Here is a 19,081-nt window from a genome sequence, read left to right as displayed (position 1 = left end):
GTTTGGGACGGATTTGAAATAGTTTTTTAAATATGCATCTGAGTAATTTTAGTCCTTTATATTTACAAAAACTAAGCACTTTTGGTTTCTGTTACATTTATAATACATGGAAAATTGTCTTTGATAGATTTGGCTAATGGGAAGCATGTGAGCCATGTAAACTAAGAAATCATTTAGACAAGCTTCTCTAATAAATTCTCCTAATTAAATCATATTTCAATAACAAGGAGTGTTATTAAGGATTCTAAGTTAATATAAACGATGATTCATTCCTAACTCGTATAATGAAAGATCGAACAAAACAAATATTGCATTCAATTTGCTTGGATAAGATTTTCTTAAGGTACAAATTGAGAAAAATAACTCTTTAGAAGTTCGTCTAGACGGATTTCTTAAGTAAACGAACCTTATGCTTCTTAGGGAGTCAAATTCGTCAAAGATAACTCCGCTCTATGTTTTAATAATAATAGAGACTAAAAGTGATCAATTTTGATAAATATAAAGGACTAAACTTGTTCAAGTAATATTTAAAGGACCACTTTAGACTAACCCACAAACATACGGGACTATATATGTCATTTTCTCTAATAGTACACAGACTGCACAACACAGAAAAGGAGCCGTTAAAGTGGGGCAGTTTAGTCATAAAAGCGCACTTACCTATGTAATGCAATTAATTAATCGTTACTATATTAACAAAAGTTGGGATTTCACTGACACAGATCTATTAAAGAGAATGCTTGTTGCCAGATAGGCAAATGGTTTTTCTCCTTTCTATTTGTTTTCTTTAACCCCGAAAGATCGCCATACAACACAACAAAAATTCCTCCAAATAAAGCAAAATCCATTGCTTTTCTACACTAGAGTGTTGTAAATGTGTGATGTAGTGCCGAGTCATTTATTATTTGTCTATCAGTCATTTCTTTTGTAATTTATCTTATTGGCTTTCTTTAATTGATTAAACATAATAATAATAATAACATGATTTGCAAAACTAATTTGCAGAAATTATAATATATGAATCATTAAATAAGATAATATATGAAGTATTGCGCAATTATATTAAACACATCGAGAACTATAATTCCAAAGAAGTGTCTTCAAGTGTTTTTATAAAAATATTTCATGCACTATTATCCAGTGTCTTATCTGATAAAAAATAATAAACAAATTCTTACATAAGTTAGGAAAATATTACCTATATCGAATTTTATATCTATACTAACTTTGTATTAATTTCGACTTATTTGTGATTAAAGAGTAATTTTTTTTTAACTCAAACGAAGTCTTTTATTAGATTGAATCTGAATCAGCAACCAACAAGTTTATTATAAAAGTAGGAGCATACTCCCAATAATACATACCGTTATCTCAAAACCAAAAGTTAATATGCAATGGGAGGTTGATGATTTTAGTCCAAATTATTTACTTTAACAACGAATTTCTTTTTGGTAGAAACCAAAAGCACTATTAATCAATTTGAATTTAATTTATATACACAATGGTAAATAAAAATTTATACCTTTAGATCACATAAGTGAAATCAGTACATAATCTTCTATATAAAACGTAGAAGTGTAATCTTACACACAACATATATTAACTGCTATAACAGGTAAAGATATACTTGATACTAAGGTGTATATTAGAGTTATGGCTTGTTTGGATGATTGTTATGTATCTTTGTATAATGTATCGTATAATATTGTATTGTATTGTATTTACTGTATCGTTTTGATGTATATAAAATTTGAATATATTGTATTATTTTTCGTCGTTTCATGAAGTCATGCACAAACAATATGGAGAATAAACTTGTAATTTTTTTTTTTTAAAATAAGGTACGAAGTAGAATTATTATATAAAATGATAGGTTAAAAGATAAAATAAGATTATTTAATAATATGAAAGGGCAAGATAAGAGAAAATAATAAAGGAACGACGCGACCACACCAAATCGATCGTTCCATAAAATGACACTCGTAACAATAAATTTAACGATAGAATATAATAAAATTTAATTAACAATCAAAATAAATATTATACTCAAAATAACAATACAATACAATACAATATAACAACCAAACAAACTGTTAAACTCAATTTATAAAGGAATGTAAAAGAACAAATATTATTGGACCTTGTTAATTATTTGGTCGAAACTCGAAAAATATGAAGGTAAAGTAGCATTCACGCACACATTCCAAGGCTAATGCATCAACTGTACAAGATTCCCTCCTTTCTTCTTCTTCTTCTTCTTCTTCTTCTTCTTCTCTCCATATTTTTCTCATCATTTCAGTATGTCCCCTTCTGTACACTTGCTTAAAAAGTTGAACTGAAATGCATGGGTTGCGCTGCTAATCGTTTCCATTTGATTTTCCAATCTATTCAGGTTCCCTTTTTATGGGCTTTAAGGTTTTTCTTTTTCTTTTAACTCTCTCTTCTCAGCATTGCCTCTTTTCACTCTGTTTTAGCTTTTCTTCAACTTCTTAAACACAAATATATAGTCTTTTCCCATTTCTGGGGTTTCAGTCGTCTCTTGAATGACTCTGCTCTCTTTGCTTCTCTACGTATAAAGGTTTAATCTGTTTTCCAAGTTCAGGTTTAGGGTTTTAAGGACATTTTGGTAAAACCTGAAGACTGAAGAAAGGTGTTTACCCTTTTTCCAAAATCTGTTTTGGGCCACATTTGATGAAAGAAGGGTTTTAGGTTTGACGTTAAGGGTTTTAGTGTTTTGGGAAAAATCTACATTTTCTGTACTGAGGATGGTAAAAAGGCTCAATTTTGTGAAGTGGGTGTTGTGAATTTTTTTGGCATAAAAATGGGTGCAACAAGCTCAAAATCAGAAAGGAGTGAAGCTCTAAGATTATGCAAAGAGAGGAAGAGATTTATAAAGCAAGCAGTTGATTCAAGGTATGCATTAGCAGCTGCACATGTTTCGTATGTTCAATCTTTGAGAAATATAGGCATTGCTCTTAGGAGATATGCTGAAGCTGAAGTTTTAATAGAATCATCTTTATCAACAACTTCAGCTACTGAGCTTGACAAAACCCCTTCACATTCTTCATATCCATCACCATCACCATCTCACATTGGTGGGGTTTCAGATTCCCCTGTGTTAAATGGAAGTCCCCTTTCACCAACTCCTGTTATTGCTACTAGGTTGAGTTATATGAGGTCTTCTTCTGGACCTACTGCTGTTACTGTCAGGTTGAGTCCACCTTCAAGAAACAATATGTATGTTGTAGATGATGTCGATTTCTCTACCCCACTACCTCCTCCACCACCTCCAGATTCAGGTTCTTGGGATTTTTTTGACCCTACTGATAATGATAGCTTTAGGTTTGTCACACAACATAATGGTAGGCAACTCAACTTTGATGAAAAAGATAATGATGATGGTGATAATGGGATTCAAGAAGAGTTCTTGACACCTAAATCAGAGCCTAGAAGTAATGGTAATGGTAAATTGGAATTTCATGATTCTAGTTCAGTTATGCCTCAGAGGGGTGAGAACAATAGTCAGCAAGTAGTTGATGGTGAGGCCAAGAATGTGAGCAGTGAGCAGAAAGCGAATGGCTCGGTTAGTAAAACAGTATCTGGTTCAAGGGGAGACAAGTCTTTAGTGGATGAAAGAGAGGATCCTTCAGAGTTCATAACTCATAGGGCCAAAGATTTTCTTTCTAGCATAAAGGACATTGAGCATCGATTCTTTAGAGCATCTGAATCCGGGAAAGAGATTTCAAGAATGCTCGAAGCTAACAAAATCCGAGTTGGGTATTCTGAGGCCAAAGGTAACTAAATTAATCTCTTAGAGACGTTGAAAAATGTTCTCTTATTCCTAACTTTGGTTTTTGCATCTTTTACCTACTGAAATTCAAATGTGTTTGCTTAGCTACGGTCAAGTTCTAATACATTCCTTCTTCAGGAAAATCATCAGTGTCGACCTATTTGTCTTCCATGGGCCCAATTTGCTGCAGAAGAACGGGTGCAAACATGTCTGGTGGTAAGTTCCTTGAGTGGATTAACAAGTCGTGTCTTCATTTAAAAGTTGCCAATTTAGTTATTTAGTTACACATTACAAGAACCTCAAAAGAGGAAACATAAATCTAAGTTCAGATTTTAGATTGCAGAGTTTGTGGATTTACTTGTATTACTTCTGTGGTAATAAACTTGGGTTTACTTCATGAAGGCTTAGCGTTACTGAGATTATCACATCGACATGTAACTTCTGAGGCTTAAAGATTGAGTATTATAGGCTTTTTTGCTGGAAATCAACAACAACAACAACAACAATAATGACCCAGTAAAATCCCACTAATGGGGTCTGGGGAGGGTAGTGTGTACGCAGACCTTACCCCTACCCCGAAGGAGTAGAGAGGCTGTTTCCGAAAGACCCTCGGCTCAAAAAAATAAAAAGACAAAATGACAAAAAGGAGACAATATTAGTATCACAACAACAATCATAGGATAAATAGGAACACCATGAAATCCAGAAGAAAGATGCAAAGCAAAGGGATACAATATTAGTAAATATTAGTATCACCACAACAATCATACGAAAAATAGGAACATCATGAAATCCAGAAGAAAGATGCAAAGCAAAAGCGATAGCTAGTAAATAGGACATGCACTGAAAAGCGAAATAGTAAGCCACAACATTGCCACTAGCTATCTTAGACAAAAATCCTACATGGCTAGTCCCACAATGGTACGAAGTAAGACACGACTCAACTACCTCCTAACCTACAACCCTAATGCTCGACCTCCACATCTTCTATCAAGTGACATGTCCTCGGAAATCTGGAGTCTCGCCATATCCTGCCTGATCACCTCTCCCCAATACTTCTTAGGTCGCCCTCTACCTCTTCTCGTGCCTTTTTGCTGGAAATCAGTTGCTTTTAATATGAACAAAATAGTTTTTGCAATTTTTTGAGCTTGAAGCAAATGGTTGATATTAAACTTTTGGAACACTTCAAAACTTAATATTTATGAAGTGGTGTTTTAAGTCTGAATGTTGACAAATTTAGCAAAGGAGGTCCAGTAGGAAACTTTGCAGCACATGCATCTACCACAATTGTTTTGACAGTGGCTATTTGTTCTTTCAAGGTCATTTTAAGTCATAGTTGAGTCTTCTTCCTACATAATTCTTGTCCTCTTCTTTTAGCTAGGAGCTAGCTGGGGTTTTGGGTAGGTGGAATGGGCATTGTCAAGTTTGGGTGGAAAGCTGGTGTGTATATCATATTGAAGTAACAAAGGGGGTATAGAAATGATCGAAATAGGAAGGAAGAAAATAATAATAATGGAAGCAGGAGAAATATGTGACTATATATACGGGATAAGAGAGGTGAGAAGAGAGAAAACAAATACAGTGAAGGCTGTGGGGGAGGGATGAAGAGAGTTGTGAGCAGATGGTAGAGATTGGGGAATGCAGAGGTGATGGCCATGATTTGACTCATGGAGTTTCTTTTTTTGACGCCCGTAACTTTTAGTTTTTGGTCAACTCGGAGAAGATTACTGAGGTCCTAGGTTACAACGTGTGATGGCCATGACTTTGACTCATGGAGTTCCTTTTTTATTAATCTTAACCTTTGATGGTGTATGGAGTTTAAGATGTTAATTTGATCTGTGAATTGCTAAAGTTAGTCAATGGAAAAATATCATATCAATTTACAAATTTTGATTGGTTAAGTGATTTGAATTCTTAAAACTTGTGAAAGTTTAAACAAATATTATTAATAGAATGGTGTCAGACAGTTAGGGGCGTTACAAAATGGACGATTTTTAACGTACATTCAAGTCAAGACTAAAATGTTCACAATTCAAGAAATTCTAGTTTTATTGTGCTCCAATGAATATAGGAGTTAAATCACATCTTCCTATTAATGGAACTGAAAGCATAAGTAAGTATCAAAGTTGTTTGGAGTGATGTTAGACAATTGATTATAGAGTTACAATTATGTGATTCAGGCTGGGTTGTAGTCCATGAATTTGCTAGCAACAGGTCATTTTCACAAAAATCATTTGCGTTTATACTATAGCTGATCAAGTATCTGCTACTCATTTTGCGTGTTCATTGCTGTTCTAATTCTCAAGTGCTATGCAGAAGCAGAACATGTAACAAAGGTGATTACCTGGAAGAGGACCACATCCTCAAGATCATCTTCATCGAGGAATCCTCTAAATAGTAAGGATGACAATGATGATAGTGGGAGTGATTTTGTTGAAGATTTTTGCATGATCGCTGGAAGCCACTCATCCACCCTTGACAGAGTTTATGCATGGGAGAGGAAACTTTATGATGAAGTGAAGGTACTGATCTTAAACTTGAGTGTCCTGTTTATTTTAGATTACATTGGCACAGGACAAGGTCAGGGAGCTTGAATTTACAGCTCAAGTGACTCAAATATAAATAAGAGCTGAATCTTTAGATATCAAGAAGCAGACTCCAAGGAATTGTTGCTGAATTTGGTTTATAGAGTAAAATACATCTGAATTTGAGATTAAAGATAATTTTAGTAGCTAATGACGCATTAAACAAAAAGTATGCAGAATCTTCGAGTCTGAACATAACAGGTGGCGTGAAAAGACTCTTTCATTTAGGAAGCTGAGTATATCTCTTCCCAATGGCCATCCTAAACTACACAAATGTAGCCTATATAGAGGAATTCCTTACTAGGAACAACGTTCTCCAGAGTGATCCAGTTTGACTACCCTAAGTTTACAAGAGAGTTCAAAAAGAACTTCCTTTTATTGATGACCACAATACTTCATGTGGGCCTTCTATATTAATCATTCACATTATATACACTGAACACTTTATTGCACTTCAAGTCTCTTGCTGACGACGACAGGCTTTGCACTTAAACACCTTGCCTTCCAACTTTTCCTTTTGAAAAAAAAAATTCTGTTCAGCTTGAGGTGATTGAGCAAGTTTCTTTTATCCAGTCTCCTACCCTCACCCTTCATAATGGTTAAAATACATCCATTATCGTTGAGCTTCAGTTGTATAGAAGTCCACGCTTTTTGTCTCCTCAATGATGTCCAAATGTATCTCCCTGCTGGGGTTTATTAGTTGCTGAGGAAGTCTATATCAAAAAGACAACCCCCCCCCCCCCCCTTTTTTTTTTTCCTTTTTTTCCTAATAAGGTCAGTTTACAGTTTTCTTTAGACTGCAAAATACTTCTTTCAGAAGCTGTTCTTGTTAGGAGCTTCATTTACTCGAATTCTCACTGGTGCCAATATCTAGCGACCAGTCAAAGAGCAGTGTGGATTCAAGTGTCTTTTAGTATAGATACTTGCATTGATAAGATGCATTTTCATTTCGGTATTTGGACCTTCCATGGCTTTGTTGTACTTCACACCTCATCATTGTTCTTGAATCTTGGGGAAATGAAGATGAAGTATAGACTATGTTGCTCGGACTCGGGTGCGGGTATCCGATCGGGGTGCAGATCTAGAGGTCGGAGCCTTCATGATGCATCCGAGTGGGGATACGGTTGCTGGATATGGCCAATAAATATATATTACGACATATAAAGTATATATTTCGATTAGTTAAAGTTATTGAATTAAAACTAATAAAATTTCATTCTTTGTAAACACCAATATTTTAGTCATAAGATATCTCACATATAAAAGCATTCTCATACTCTCTCTTTCTCTTTCTCTCTCTCCACTTCCATCCAAGAGGTTGTGAGTTCGAGTCACCCCAAGAGCAAGGTGAAGAGTTCTTGGAGAGAGGGAGCCAAGGGTCTATCGGAAACAGCCTCTCTACCCCAGGGTAGGGATAAGGTCTGCATACACACTACCCTTCCCAGACCCCACTAGTGGGATTATACTGGGTTGTTGTTGTTGTATACTCTTCTCCGTCATAGAAGTATAATCTATACTTCTCAGTCATAGAAGTATAATTTATACTTCTCAGTCATAGAAGGTAGTGAAAGTACCCAAGGTAAGTTGACCAAATCCGTTATGGATCCCACATCCACACCCCTGGTGTGTCAATGCGAGTTCGGCAAGGATTTTGAAGAGTCCGCACAGCATAGAGTACAGGGGAAGGCATGTCATTTTTGTAGTATCTTGAAGATAATAAGTTATTTTTTTATCCTTTGTTCAATAGACTATATTAAGCTCTCTTTTTCATGTGTATTTCAAAGCTCATTTGCTGCCATTCTGCTTTTATCTGTAGGCAATTGAGTCAATCAGGAGAGAGTATGATCGGAAGTGTAACCAACTTAGGCATCAATTTGCCAAAGATGTTAGCACCCAAATAATTGACAAAACACGGGCAGTGGTGAAAGATCTCCATTCGCGCATCAGGGTGGCTCTTTATTCTGTTGATTCAATATCAAAGCGGATAGAGAAAATGAGGGATGAGGAGTTGCTGCCTCAACTTTTGGAACTTATCCAAGGGTAAGAACTAAGAACTAAGAATGACAGTTTTTTTAGGTTTATCCTGCTATTGGACATCTTTAATCTGAGGAACTTATTTATTTAAACCTCATTTCTTGGGCCATCTGTCCGTGCATGTGCGTTGTATGTGTGCTATTATATTTACTATTTGATTCATAATATCTGGTCTCCTTGCAGATTGATCAGAATGTGGAGAGCAATGCTTGAATGCCATCATGCCCAGTATATAACCATCTCCCTAGCATACCATGCTAAAGCTTCGGCCTCAAGTCCTCAGGGTGACACTCAAAAGCAGATTATGAGTCAGCTGCAGGATGAAGTAGAGTGTTTTGGCTTGAGTTTTGCGGACTGGATTAATAGCCATACATTATATGTGGAAGCTCTTAACAGCTGGCTGCAAAACTGCATCCTGCATCCACGCGAGCGAACCAAAGGCAGAAGAGCATTTTCCCCTAGAAGAGTTCTGGCCCCACCAATATTTGTGCTTTGCCGCGACTGGTCAGCTGGGATAAAATCTCTGCCTTCGGAAGAACTTAGTGATGCCATCAAAGACTTTTTGTATGACCTACGGCATTCTGTTGGGCACCACTCTGAGGAACTGCAAAAGAAAGAAACTGCTCCTGATACAGGGAATGAGGAATCGGAGGCTAAAGATGAAGAGAAGAATGATGAGAAGTCGTCGAACTTGAATTGCATACACTCCAGTTTAACAAGGGTTCTGGACCGTCTGACCAAGTTTTCCGAGGCTTCTTTGAAGATGTGTGAAGATATCAGGCAGAAATGTGATACAGCTCGAAATGCATATTTGAACTACCGGCCACCACCAAGAGCTTTTAGTATATGATTGCATAGTTGGCATTACTTTTACTTTTAAAGTTATGAAAGTATATTTTTGTACATCAAGAATGATAAAGGTTATCCCTTCTCCTTTTGGTGAAAATTAGGTTACTATATAACAATCTTGGATGCACTCAGCAATCTGCTTAATCATTAAATATCCGATCTATTTATGAGTTGCATTAGAATATTCATACGTCCAGCAACGTTATATGGTAGTTAATGTTGGGAGGTTAAAGTCCAGCACATCCACTAGATGAATAAAGCAGAGATGTGGATACTAAAGATGGATGTGCAATCATACTAGCAAGATCTCTTGAAATGGTTTAATTATGTCTTGCACCAACTTCAAGATACTTTGTTCATAGGTGTGAAATCGATGTTCAATGAGGATGAAGTAAACCTAAATTTATATTGACCAAAGCTGCGTCATATAAAATCTCTTGAAATTAGTGTAACTTTAGTGAAAGATAGGACACAATCAGAAGAAAAATAGTGTTTATATGTGATATCAATTAGTTGTGTTTAGTCATGTTAGTGCATTTACTTTAAGTCATGTATTTTCTAGGAGTCTTAAATCTATGAGACTCTTAAGCTAATAGGAAATTTTGAAAACTTCTAATATTTCTTTTAATCTTTATTTTGTATAAGGTGGTGGGCCACAACCGACAGGTCCCAGGATCGAAACAGCTATGACGGTGCTTTGCTTGAGCCAGAGATAAATCAGAAACGATCTCTCCACTTTCACTCAAGAATGATGGTGAAAACAGATATGCAAAGTGTAAACAGCTCCTTCAGATCACTTATTCCATGTTTATTTAATGTAAGACAAGTCCATCAATTTTGCCTTTTAACAACTTGTTGACAATAGTTCATGCAACAAGTGTTCATCAAGCTTTCTTACCAAGATAAAAGTGATACAGGAAGCTTGACACCAATGGGGATACATATTTTAGTATATCTATAAGGAACCTCTTAACCACCCTTCTGTATTCTTCTTCCCTCCTACCCACTATTCACCGACAAGGGGGAACCTTTTGAACAGTGAAAACGACGATGAAGAACAAAAACAGGAAAAGATAACCGCCCGCTTTTTGTTAAAAACTAAAAACCAACAATCTGAGTATACTGTGAATAAGCTTCTGATGCAGCCTGCACACCGATTGGAGCACGAGTAACATAATCTGGAAGATCAAAGGCGTCAACAAGTTCCCTTGCGACATTCTTAACTTGGAAGCATAGATATTCTGTTAACTTGTGAATTGCCTGTTAATCAAAAGCGGATGGTCAGACGTGAAAGAAAATCGACCTGACTTGAGAGAGTTAATTAATAAAAAAAAGGTTCAGTATTTGCTCATTCGACTTCTAAGATAACCATATTTGCCAAGAACCATTCAGTTTAGATGGATATCAAAATAGGAGAGTTGACAAAACTACGACATATCTATAGCATCTACAATGAAAGGGGTCAAAGACACAATAAACCTTGGGCTTCCCATGTTGAGCATAAGAAACCATACTTAAACTGCAAATCTACAATTTGATTCAGACAATCCAAAATAATACTCTAGAATGTTTTAAGTTTCATTCATTGTTAGATTTTAGAGATTAAGATGAAGTAACTGCAGTTCCAGAAAATTTTCCCTAGATTCTTACCTTAGCTTTGTTGGGAGCCACGTAGTCCACATTGCGGTAAGTTCCTATGTCATTCCAGATTCTATTCAAGGCATAAAGATCACACACGAGTTTTAGGGCAGCACGAGAGTTTTCATCAGGGTAACTGTAGAAAAAGGAGATAATTAGATAAATACTAGTTGAAGGAAAGAACAAGCTTCTCAAATTGTGATTGGGAATACTTCTTGACAGCTTCAATGAATTTTTCAAGGATGAAGGATTCAATATGAGACTCTGCAAGTGTCAAGAGGTGATTTAAGCATCTATTCCAAGCACCAAATCCTCCAAGAGTCTTGGAGTGCTTCTGAAGCCGGATAGCTACACTTTGAAGCAATCTTGATGTACGATACTGGAAAAGGAACAGTTACAGCTTAGTTAGATATACAATACTGTTGTATGCCAATATGCACTCTCAACCAGATGACCACAAAATACTCACCCTAAAAGCATCCAATTGGAAGTTAGGATCTCGTAGGTGAGCTTCGCCTTCCCATCTAGCAGTTACTGGGTTAGGCTGAGCGAGGTAAGAATTCATGGATTGTCTTAGGTAGTTCCACGTAACAGTGAGCTGCCCACCTCGGAATTTCTCCCCGTACTGCTTCAATAGAAGACCGGCTACCTGGATCACAAGAAAATTTGTTACACCCTATTCATTAATTATATTTTGTTTAAAATCATTGAGAAACAGAACAGTTCTTTCAGTATGAAAGAGGCATGAACATGAAATCTCAAAATCTGAACCTGCTGTAGAAGAACAGTGTTGTCCCCCTCAAATGTCTGAAATATGTTCATTAATTATATTTTGTTTAAAATCATTGAGAAACAGAACAGTTCTTTCAGTATGAAAGAGGCATGAACATGAAATCTCAAAATCTGAACCTGCTGTAGAAGAACAGTGTTGTCCCCCTCAAATGTCTGAAATATGTCATGATCATTCCTCAAACTTCCAAACCTATTGACAGCGGCATAACCATGGCCGCCACAAGCTTCTCTACATGTGCTCAATGACTTTGCTGTGTAAGAAGTGATATAGGCCTTAAGCCCTGCCGAAAGTGCATGTACATCCCCTATCAGTTCTTCATCACGAGACTTCTTCATTTCAGAATATTTCTCCACCAGATGCAGTGTGGCAAAATGGAATGCGTACGTTGAAGCCAACATTGGCATAAGCTTGTGCTGCTGAGATTGGTAGTCAAGTATACTAACTTCAGGTTGTTTGGGAGGACCGAATTGCTGGCGTAGCAGAGAATATCTTGTTGCAATAACAACAGCAATCTTGAGGACACCCACAGAAGAATACGCAAGGCCAACTCTACCACCAACAAGTTCTCCAAGTGTGGCAGCAAATCGTTTGCTAATTGAAGGCAGGCTGCTAGTGTATTTCCCATCCCGTGAGACGTCTCCAAATCGATTAAGAAGGTTATCTCGTGGAATTCTTACTGAGCGAAATCTCAATGCACCGTTATCTACTCCATTCAAGCCAACTTTATGGCCACAATCATGTATTTCAACCCCTGGCAGTGTCTTGTGGGTCTTCATATCCCTAATCGGAACAATAAATGCATGAACACCCATGTCGGTAACACCTTTTGTATCATGAGTTGGCAACATCAGTTTTGCAAAAACTGTTGCAAATTTTCCATGAACAGCAGCATTACCAATCCACCACTTTAAAGCCCCATCATTTGGCGTGTCAATTATGAATTCATCTGTGAGAGGATCAAAGGTGGCAATTGTCTGAAGACCTTGAACATTTGAACCTGATGAGCCAAAGGATCAAAACAAATTAGAGTAAATCCAAGTGTCCTAGTTATCAAAATAAAAACAAAACAAGCACTATATGGTAAGTCTTTTTTAATTCAATTAAGCAGAATTCTTATGGGCGTTATACTTCATCAGCTGCCCCGTCTATACATAACCGCATCTTCAACTTCAAGATATCTCAGTGATCTTGCCTTAATATTCCTTTAATGCAAAAGAGAACGACAAAATGATCTTAACATTTCTTTGGAAAATAATGATGTAAATAAGTCACGGACACAGACAAATACAAAACAGACTAACCTTGCAAATTCCTAGCAACATTTCTTATATGCATTGAGCCAATGTGTAAATGATTTATCACTACTTTGGTTACTTATGTGATAGACAAGTATCATCTCCCTTCACGTAATTGCACAGTCTTAGGAGAAAAGGTACTAAAACAATTGTATGTGTAGTGCAACCGCACCAAAGAACATCAGAAACATTACAGACTTTTACCAGGGATTATAAGATGGAAGTTGATAGTGAAAGCGATAATAATAAAAGAGTGGTACAACACAGTTTACCATGATGAAGTTCTGTCATTGCAAAGCAGCCAGGGTAGTCCACATTGTCTATACCATTAAAGTATTTGTCTCTGTGCTTTTTAGTTCCCAAGTTGATGACAGAACCTCCCCAAAGACTGCATTGAAAGTCCAGTAAGGTAAGAATTTGTTATTACCTCTTTTAACAAGAAACTTAAAACATAAGATCTATCATAGTTGCTACAGGCAATAGAGATTCAGAAACAAATGCAACTTTAACAGAAAATTACACCACGCTGACATCATTTAATGGAAATACACACTAACAAAAGGATAGTTGGCCAAAACAACCCTATGGTATGTAAGTTTTACTAGGGGTACTCTTGGTCACCAGCCAGCTTAAGGTTTGGATGATGCTTTCTGAGAAGCATCATTTTCTATTTCTTGCATACTTCCATAGATGATAAGTTGGCAATTGGGAGCAAGCAAAGCATGGCCACAAGTCGTTTTACAGAACTTAAATCATTTGCACATAATAACAAAAAAGCAGAAAACTTTATAGCTGATTTTACACGTCCAATTGTAAAATCTAGTTAAGAATCTTTGTTTTTCTTGGATAATGTCCGCTATTGAAGTCTGTTATTCTTGGCATTCAGGTCTTCCTTATTTCCTAAAGGAGAATTAATTGAAGATCAGAGAGTCGTAAAGCTCAATTTTTTCTGGTCTGGATTAGATGGAGATACGGCTATGAGTCAAGTGGATTGACAACATTGACTAAGCCTTGGCTTACCTCAACAAACACGAAAGAGCGGATCAAGGCCTTGACTAGAACCCTATGTAAATATCTGCTAGGAGAATATAAGAATCAGATTGGTCCCTACCATCTTATTCAAAAGGAAGCCTATCTGTTCTGTTTCTATCACTGCTCTTGAACTCAACTGAAAGCTATAGAAACCCAAAAAGGATCTTGAGAAGCTTCATCAGAGGCATTGTAAGGAATGAAGCAAGCAAGAGAGCTGAAGTTGCTAAGAAAGAAATTGCAGCTACCCCCTTTCTCTTTTACCATGGCAGTTGTGTGGCATCAATGCAAACTGGAGAGTATGGCTGCTAGTTCAATGGGAAGACAATAGCAAAAGCCTAGTCGTGTAATAGCACAACTTGGTTCAACTTAATAACAAAACTCATTAGTATGTTGAGGTGGCTATGTTGCCAGAAGCGGATCCAAAATTTAAAGTTTATTAGCTCTTGCAGCGACCTCAAGTTAATATATAATAATAACTGGATACACAGTTAAATATTTATGAATTTTAATAGATTCTTAATAAAAACTACTGGATCTGCCCATGGCTACGCCGTCAACCTTTCTATACCAATGATTGCCTCCTTGTTGTACTCGACGAAGATATGTTTAACTAAGTGAAAACAAACAGCAATATTGTTTTAACATAGCTAGACCAATTTCCATTAACAAGGAACTTCAAAATTAATACCAGGAACTACATACAGAAAGAGAAGAAAAGACAGATATAAGACTACCTTCACAAATTATAATAGTATTACCTATATTTTCTGATCTTTCTGGTTAAATAATCAGCACAAAGAATTGAGAAAAAGTAATCTAAATATGATCTTACTCAGAACTAAATTGATCATACCAACTAAACCTAAATAGCTAAATTCCATAATCCTCTAACTTACCCCCCCCCCCCCCCAAAAAAAAAGAAAGAAAGAAGAGAAACACAATAAAAACAAACAAACAGAAGCTAGCAAAAAACAATAAACAGTCAAAAATGAAAGCAAGGGGTAGAGAAAAAGAAATTCAAAGTATGATCTTACTCAGTACCAAATTGATCATACCAACTAAACCTAAATAACTAAATTCCATAATCCTCTAACTCCCCCCAAAGGAAGAGAAAAACAATAAAAACAAACAAACAAAACAGAGGCTAGCAAAACAATAGATACTAAAAATCAGGCAAACATAAAAGCAAAAGGTTGAGAAAAAGAAATAACCTGTATTGAACACCCATTTTGATGCCAAGTGACATGTCAACACTTCCAACAGCTTCAACAATAGCAAAATACTTAGCCGGATCTTCAACCACATACCTAAACGGCCTTATACCACCTTCTCTTACCAACCCCACAAGCTGTTTCATGCACAATTCTCTGTGTTCATCTTTTGATATCTCAATTGGCGTCTGAAGTTCTGGCCTTGAATTGAAGTAAGCAAATACTTGTTCTTGTATATCCCTATGCTTCCCTCGCATGTATTCCGACAGTGTTACAGTGCTCACGTTAATCGCCTTCGCCTTCCCCGACGCGCACGTTAGCAGCTCTAAGTGAACCGGAGGGACGTCCTGAACCGGGTTCAGGTGTAAAGTCAACCGTTGGATTCGCCGGTTTACGGTTTCTTGATTTGCTTCAGTGTTTTGGACACCCTTTAAGCTGATCTTTTGAAGCTCCATTGAATCTTGAAAAAATACAATGAATCGAATGAATGTATAGATACAGAATTGTTGTATGTATACGTAGAGAGAGAGAGATGTTTTTATGGTTATGGAGGTTGGAAATGTTGAAGGGAGTTTGGAGAAGAGTTGAAATAGTTTTTACGGAACGTGAGTGTGACGTTGGATGATGGCTGGCCTGACACGTGGAAGTACATTATTGGATGGAAAGAAGGTAATTGCTATTTTTGGCGCGCATTTCAATGTCGATGAAGATAGGAATGGGCAAATAAGGATTTGGATGAGATTTGTCTCTATCAAGAGTTCAAGACTAATATCTTTTTCATATTTTTGGCTTTTCCCTTTTCCTCGAAGATTTGTTTTTCTTTCTTTATTGGTTTAAGTTTGTAGTCCAACATTCATTTAATTGGCTTGTTTATGAGAAGGACTTTGCATAAATTTGACTTCAAATATGCAAGATTTTATCGTCGAGGAGCCTGTTGTTCAGCTCTTTACTTGGTTGTTGATTTGTTTCTTTCGACTTTTTAAGAGACCCATTGGATTAAACTCCGAATTTAGTCCTTAATTGTGCTTTTGGCTCTTCAAAATAGGGTCGATCGAAGATCAAGTGGGAGTCTTGACTAAGGAAAAAGCTCAGGAGTTGAGGAAAAATTGTTAGCTATGGGGACAGGAGGAGTAATGGGAACGCGAATGGTATGTGGATTATGGCGACGAGCTGTATTAGGGAAGCTGCGAGAGAAGTGTTACGAGTCTCGAAAGGTTATTCTGGCGGTTACAAAGGGGACTGGCGGTAGCATGAAGAGGTCCAAGAAAAATTGGAAGCAAAGAAAGCGGTATATTTGAAGTTAGTGAGAGCACAATGAGGAGAAGAGGATGAACCGAGAAGGATATAAGAAGGCTAAGAAAGAGGCGAAGTTAGCTGTCACGAAGGCTAAGACTGCAGCATTTGGTCGTTTGTACGAAGAACTGGGGGACAAAGGCGGGGACAAGAAGCTATTTAGGCTGGCCAAAGTGAGTAAAAGGAAGGCTCATGATCTGGACTAAGTGAGGTGCATCAAAGACGAGGAAGACATAGTTTAGTGGAAGAGGTACAAATTAAGCGAAGATGACATACTTACTTTCATAAACTCCTGAATAAAGAGGGGGACGTGAACATTGTGTTGGGTAATTTGGAGCAATCTGAGAGTCGTCGAGATTTTGGGTATTGTAGGCGCATAAATATTGAGGAGGTCGTGGAGGCTATGCGTAAGATGAGCACAGACAGAGCGATCAAGCCAGATGAAATTCTGGTAGAATTTTGGAGGTATGTGGGTAGGGCAGGCTTGGAGTGGCTGACTAGGCTGTTTAACATCATTTCTAGGACGGAGAAGATGCACGAAGAATGGAGGTGGTGTATGATGATTTCATTGTACAAGAACAAGATATCCAAAATTATAACAACTATAGGAGTATCAAGTCGCTTAGTCATACTATGAAAGTTTGGGAGAGGATAATGAACGTGAGAGTAAGGAGGACTGTGTCTATATCCGAGAACCAGTTCGTATTCATGTCGGGACGTCTGACTACGAAAGCCATCCACCTTGTTAGGAAGTTGGTGGAATAATACAGGAAAAGAAAGAAGGCTTTGCATATAGTGTTTATTGACCTAGAGAAAGCGTACGATAAGGTCTCAAGGGAGGTTCCTTGGAGATGTTTGGAGGCTAACGGTGTTCCCGTAGCGTACACTAGGGTGATTAAGGATATATATGATGGAGCTAAGACTCAGGTAAGGACAATGTGAGCAGTCTCATGTCATTTTTCGGTTGTGATGGGGTTACACCAAAGACATGTGCTTAGCCCGTTTTTATTTGCCTTGGCGATGGACGCACTGACGCACTATATTCAAGGAAAGGTACCATGGTGTATGTTATTCGCAATGACAAAATACCAATTAATGAGACGCAAGACGATGTTAATGAGAAGTTGGAGGTTTGGAGACAGACCCTAGAGTCCAAAGATTTCAAGTTGAGAAGGACTAAGACAGAATACTTGGAGTGCAAGTTTAGCAACGTGACGGGGGAATCAGACATGGACGTGAGGGTTGATTCACAAGTCTTCTCTAAGAGACGAAGTTACAAGTATCTAAGGTCAGTTATCCAAGGGAATGAGAAGATTGATGAGGATGTCACACATCGTATAAGGGCGGGGTGGATGAAATGGCCGGCATTTTGTATGATGAGAATGTGTTACCAAAACATAAAGGTAAATTCTACAGAGTAGTAGTTAGACCGACTATATTGCATGGGGCAGAGTGTTGGCCAGTCAAGAACTCTCATATACAAAAGATTAAAGTAGCAGAAATGAGAATGTTGAGATGAATGTGCGGATATACTAGGTTGGATAAGATTAGAAATGAAGATACCCGAGTAAATGTAGATGTAGCCCCATGGAGGACAAGATACGAGAAGCGAGGCTTAGATGATTCGGGCATGTGAAGAGGAGAAGCTCAAATGCCTCAATAAGGAGGTGTGAGCAGTTGGCTTTGGTGGGGATGAGAAGAGGTAGAGGGCAGCCAAAGAAGTATTGCGGATAAGTGATCAGCCAGGACATGACGCGACTTCAGCTTACCGAGGGCATGGCCCTTGATAGGAGGGTGTGGAGGTCGAAAATTAGGATAGAAGGTTAGTAGGTAGTCGAGCGTATTCATGTTCTATACCGGGGATTTTAGGGTTAGTATGGTAGTGTCTTGTTCTTAGATTGCTAGTATTACATGTTGTGTTCCTACTATCTCCCACTTCGGTTTTCTAGTATCTTGTCGCTGCTACTGCTTGTTGCTATTGCTTTCTTCCCTTAATTTTTTTGTTTTTTAGATTGTTGTTATTATCTTTCTAGCCTTTATTGTTGATATTGTTTGCTTCTATCGTTTCTTTTCATCTTTCTTGAGCCGATGGTCTATCGAAAATAACCTCTCCACCTTCACAGGGTAGACATAAGGTCTACGTACACACCACCCTTTTCAGACCCACGTGTGGGCTCCACTGAATTTGTGAACATAATGAAAAATAATCGTGAGTTGACCTCGTGAACAGAATGAAAAATATCTATTAGGAACATATAAAAATATTTGCCCAAGGCTTGGAAAACGAGCATTGAGATTGTGGGTTAAAGCCAAAATTTAGCTAGCGTTTGGACAGAGATTTGGTTGGAACTTGAAAAAATTAGTTTTTGAAGATGAGATGAAAATTATTTTTGAAAGTTAAAATTGTGTTTAGACATGCATTTTAAGAATTTGAAGTTTTGTAAGCAGAAAACTTCAAAAACTACTGTAGAGCTGTTTTTGAGATTTAAAGATCTTATTTTCAAAATTTTTCAAAAAATAGTTAAAATCTATAAACAAACATATATTTAAAAATAAAATTT

General features: G+C 37.2%; 2 protein-coding genes across 2 annotated transcripts; one reads left to right on the top strand and one right to left on the bottom strand.

Annotated features, from left to right (window-relative positions):
* The first annotated feature begins 2,158 nt into the window (after positions 1-2,158).
* Positions 2,159-9,440, top strand: LOC107771126 (uncharacterized). The gene is made up of 5 exons (XM_016590451.2): positions 2,159-3,794; positions 3,929-4,006; positions 6,107-6,312; positions 8,192-8,415; positions 8,593-9,440. The coding sequence occupies exons 1-5, from the start codon at positions 2,822-2,824 to the stop codon at positions 9,257-9,259; spliced, it is 2,148 nt and encodes a 715-aa protein (XP_016445937.1). The 5' UTR covers positions 2,159-2,821; the 3' UTR covers positions 9,260-9,440.
* Positions 9,441-10,025: 585 nt separating this feature from the next.
* LOC107783887 (acyl-coenzyme A oxidase 2, peroxisomal) lies at positions 10,026-15,939 on the bottom strand. The gene is made up of 7 exons (XM_075228263.1): positions 15,228-15,939; positions 13,257-13,372; positions 11,806-12,686; positions 11,366-11,545; positions 11,109-11,275; positions 10,909-11,032; positions 10,026-10,518 (listed from the first exon to the last, which is right to left on the bottom strand). Exons 1-7 carry the CDS (start codon positions 15,680-15,682, stop codon positions 10,357-10,359), a joined length of 2,085 nt encoding a protein of 694 aa, XP_075084364.1. The 5' UTR covers positions 15,683-15,939; the 3' UTR covers positions 10,026-10,356.
* Positions 15,940-19,081: the final 3,142 nt, after the last annotated feature.

This window comes from Nicotiana tabacum, chromosome 13, assembly GCF_000715075.1.
Source record: "Nicotiana tabacum cultivar K326 chromosome 13, ASM71507v2, whole genome shotgun sequence".
In the NCBI taxonomy this organism is placed as follows: Eukaryota; Viridiplantae; Streptophyta; class Magnoliopsida; order Solanales; family Solanaceae; genus Nicotiana; species Nicotiana tabacum.
Note: the sequence above shows the minus strand (reverse complement) of the source record. Positions and strands in the feature narration are given on the sequence as shown.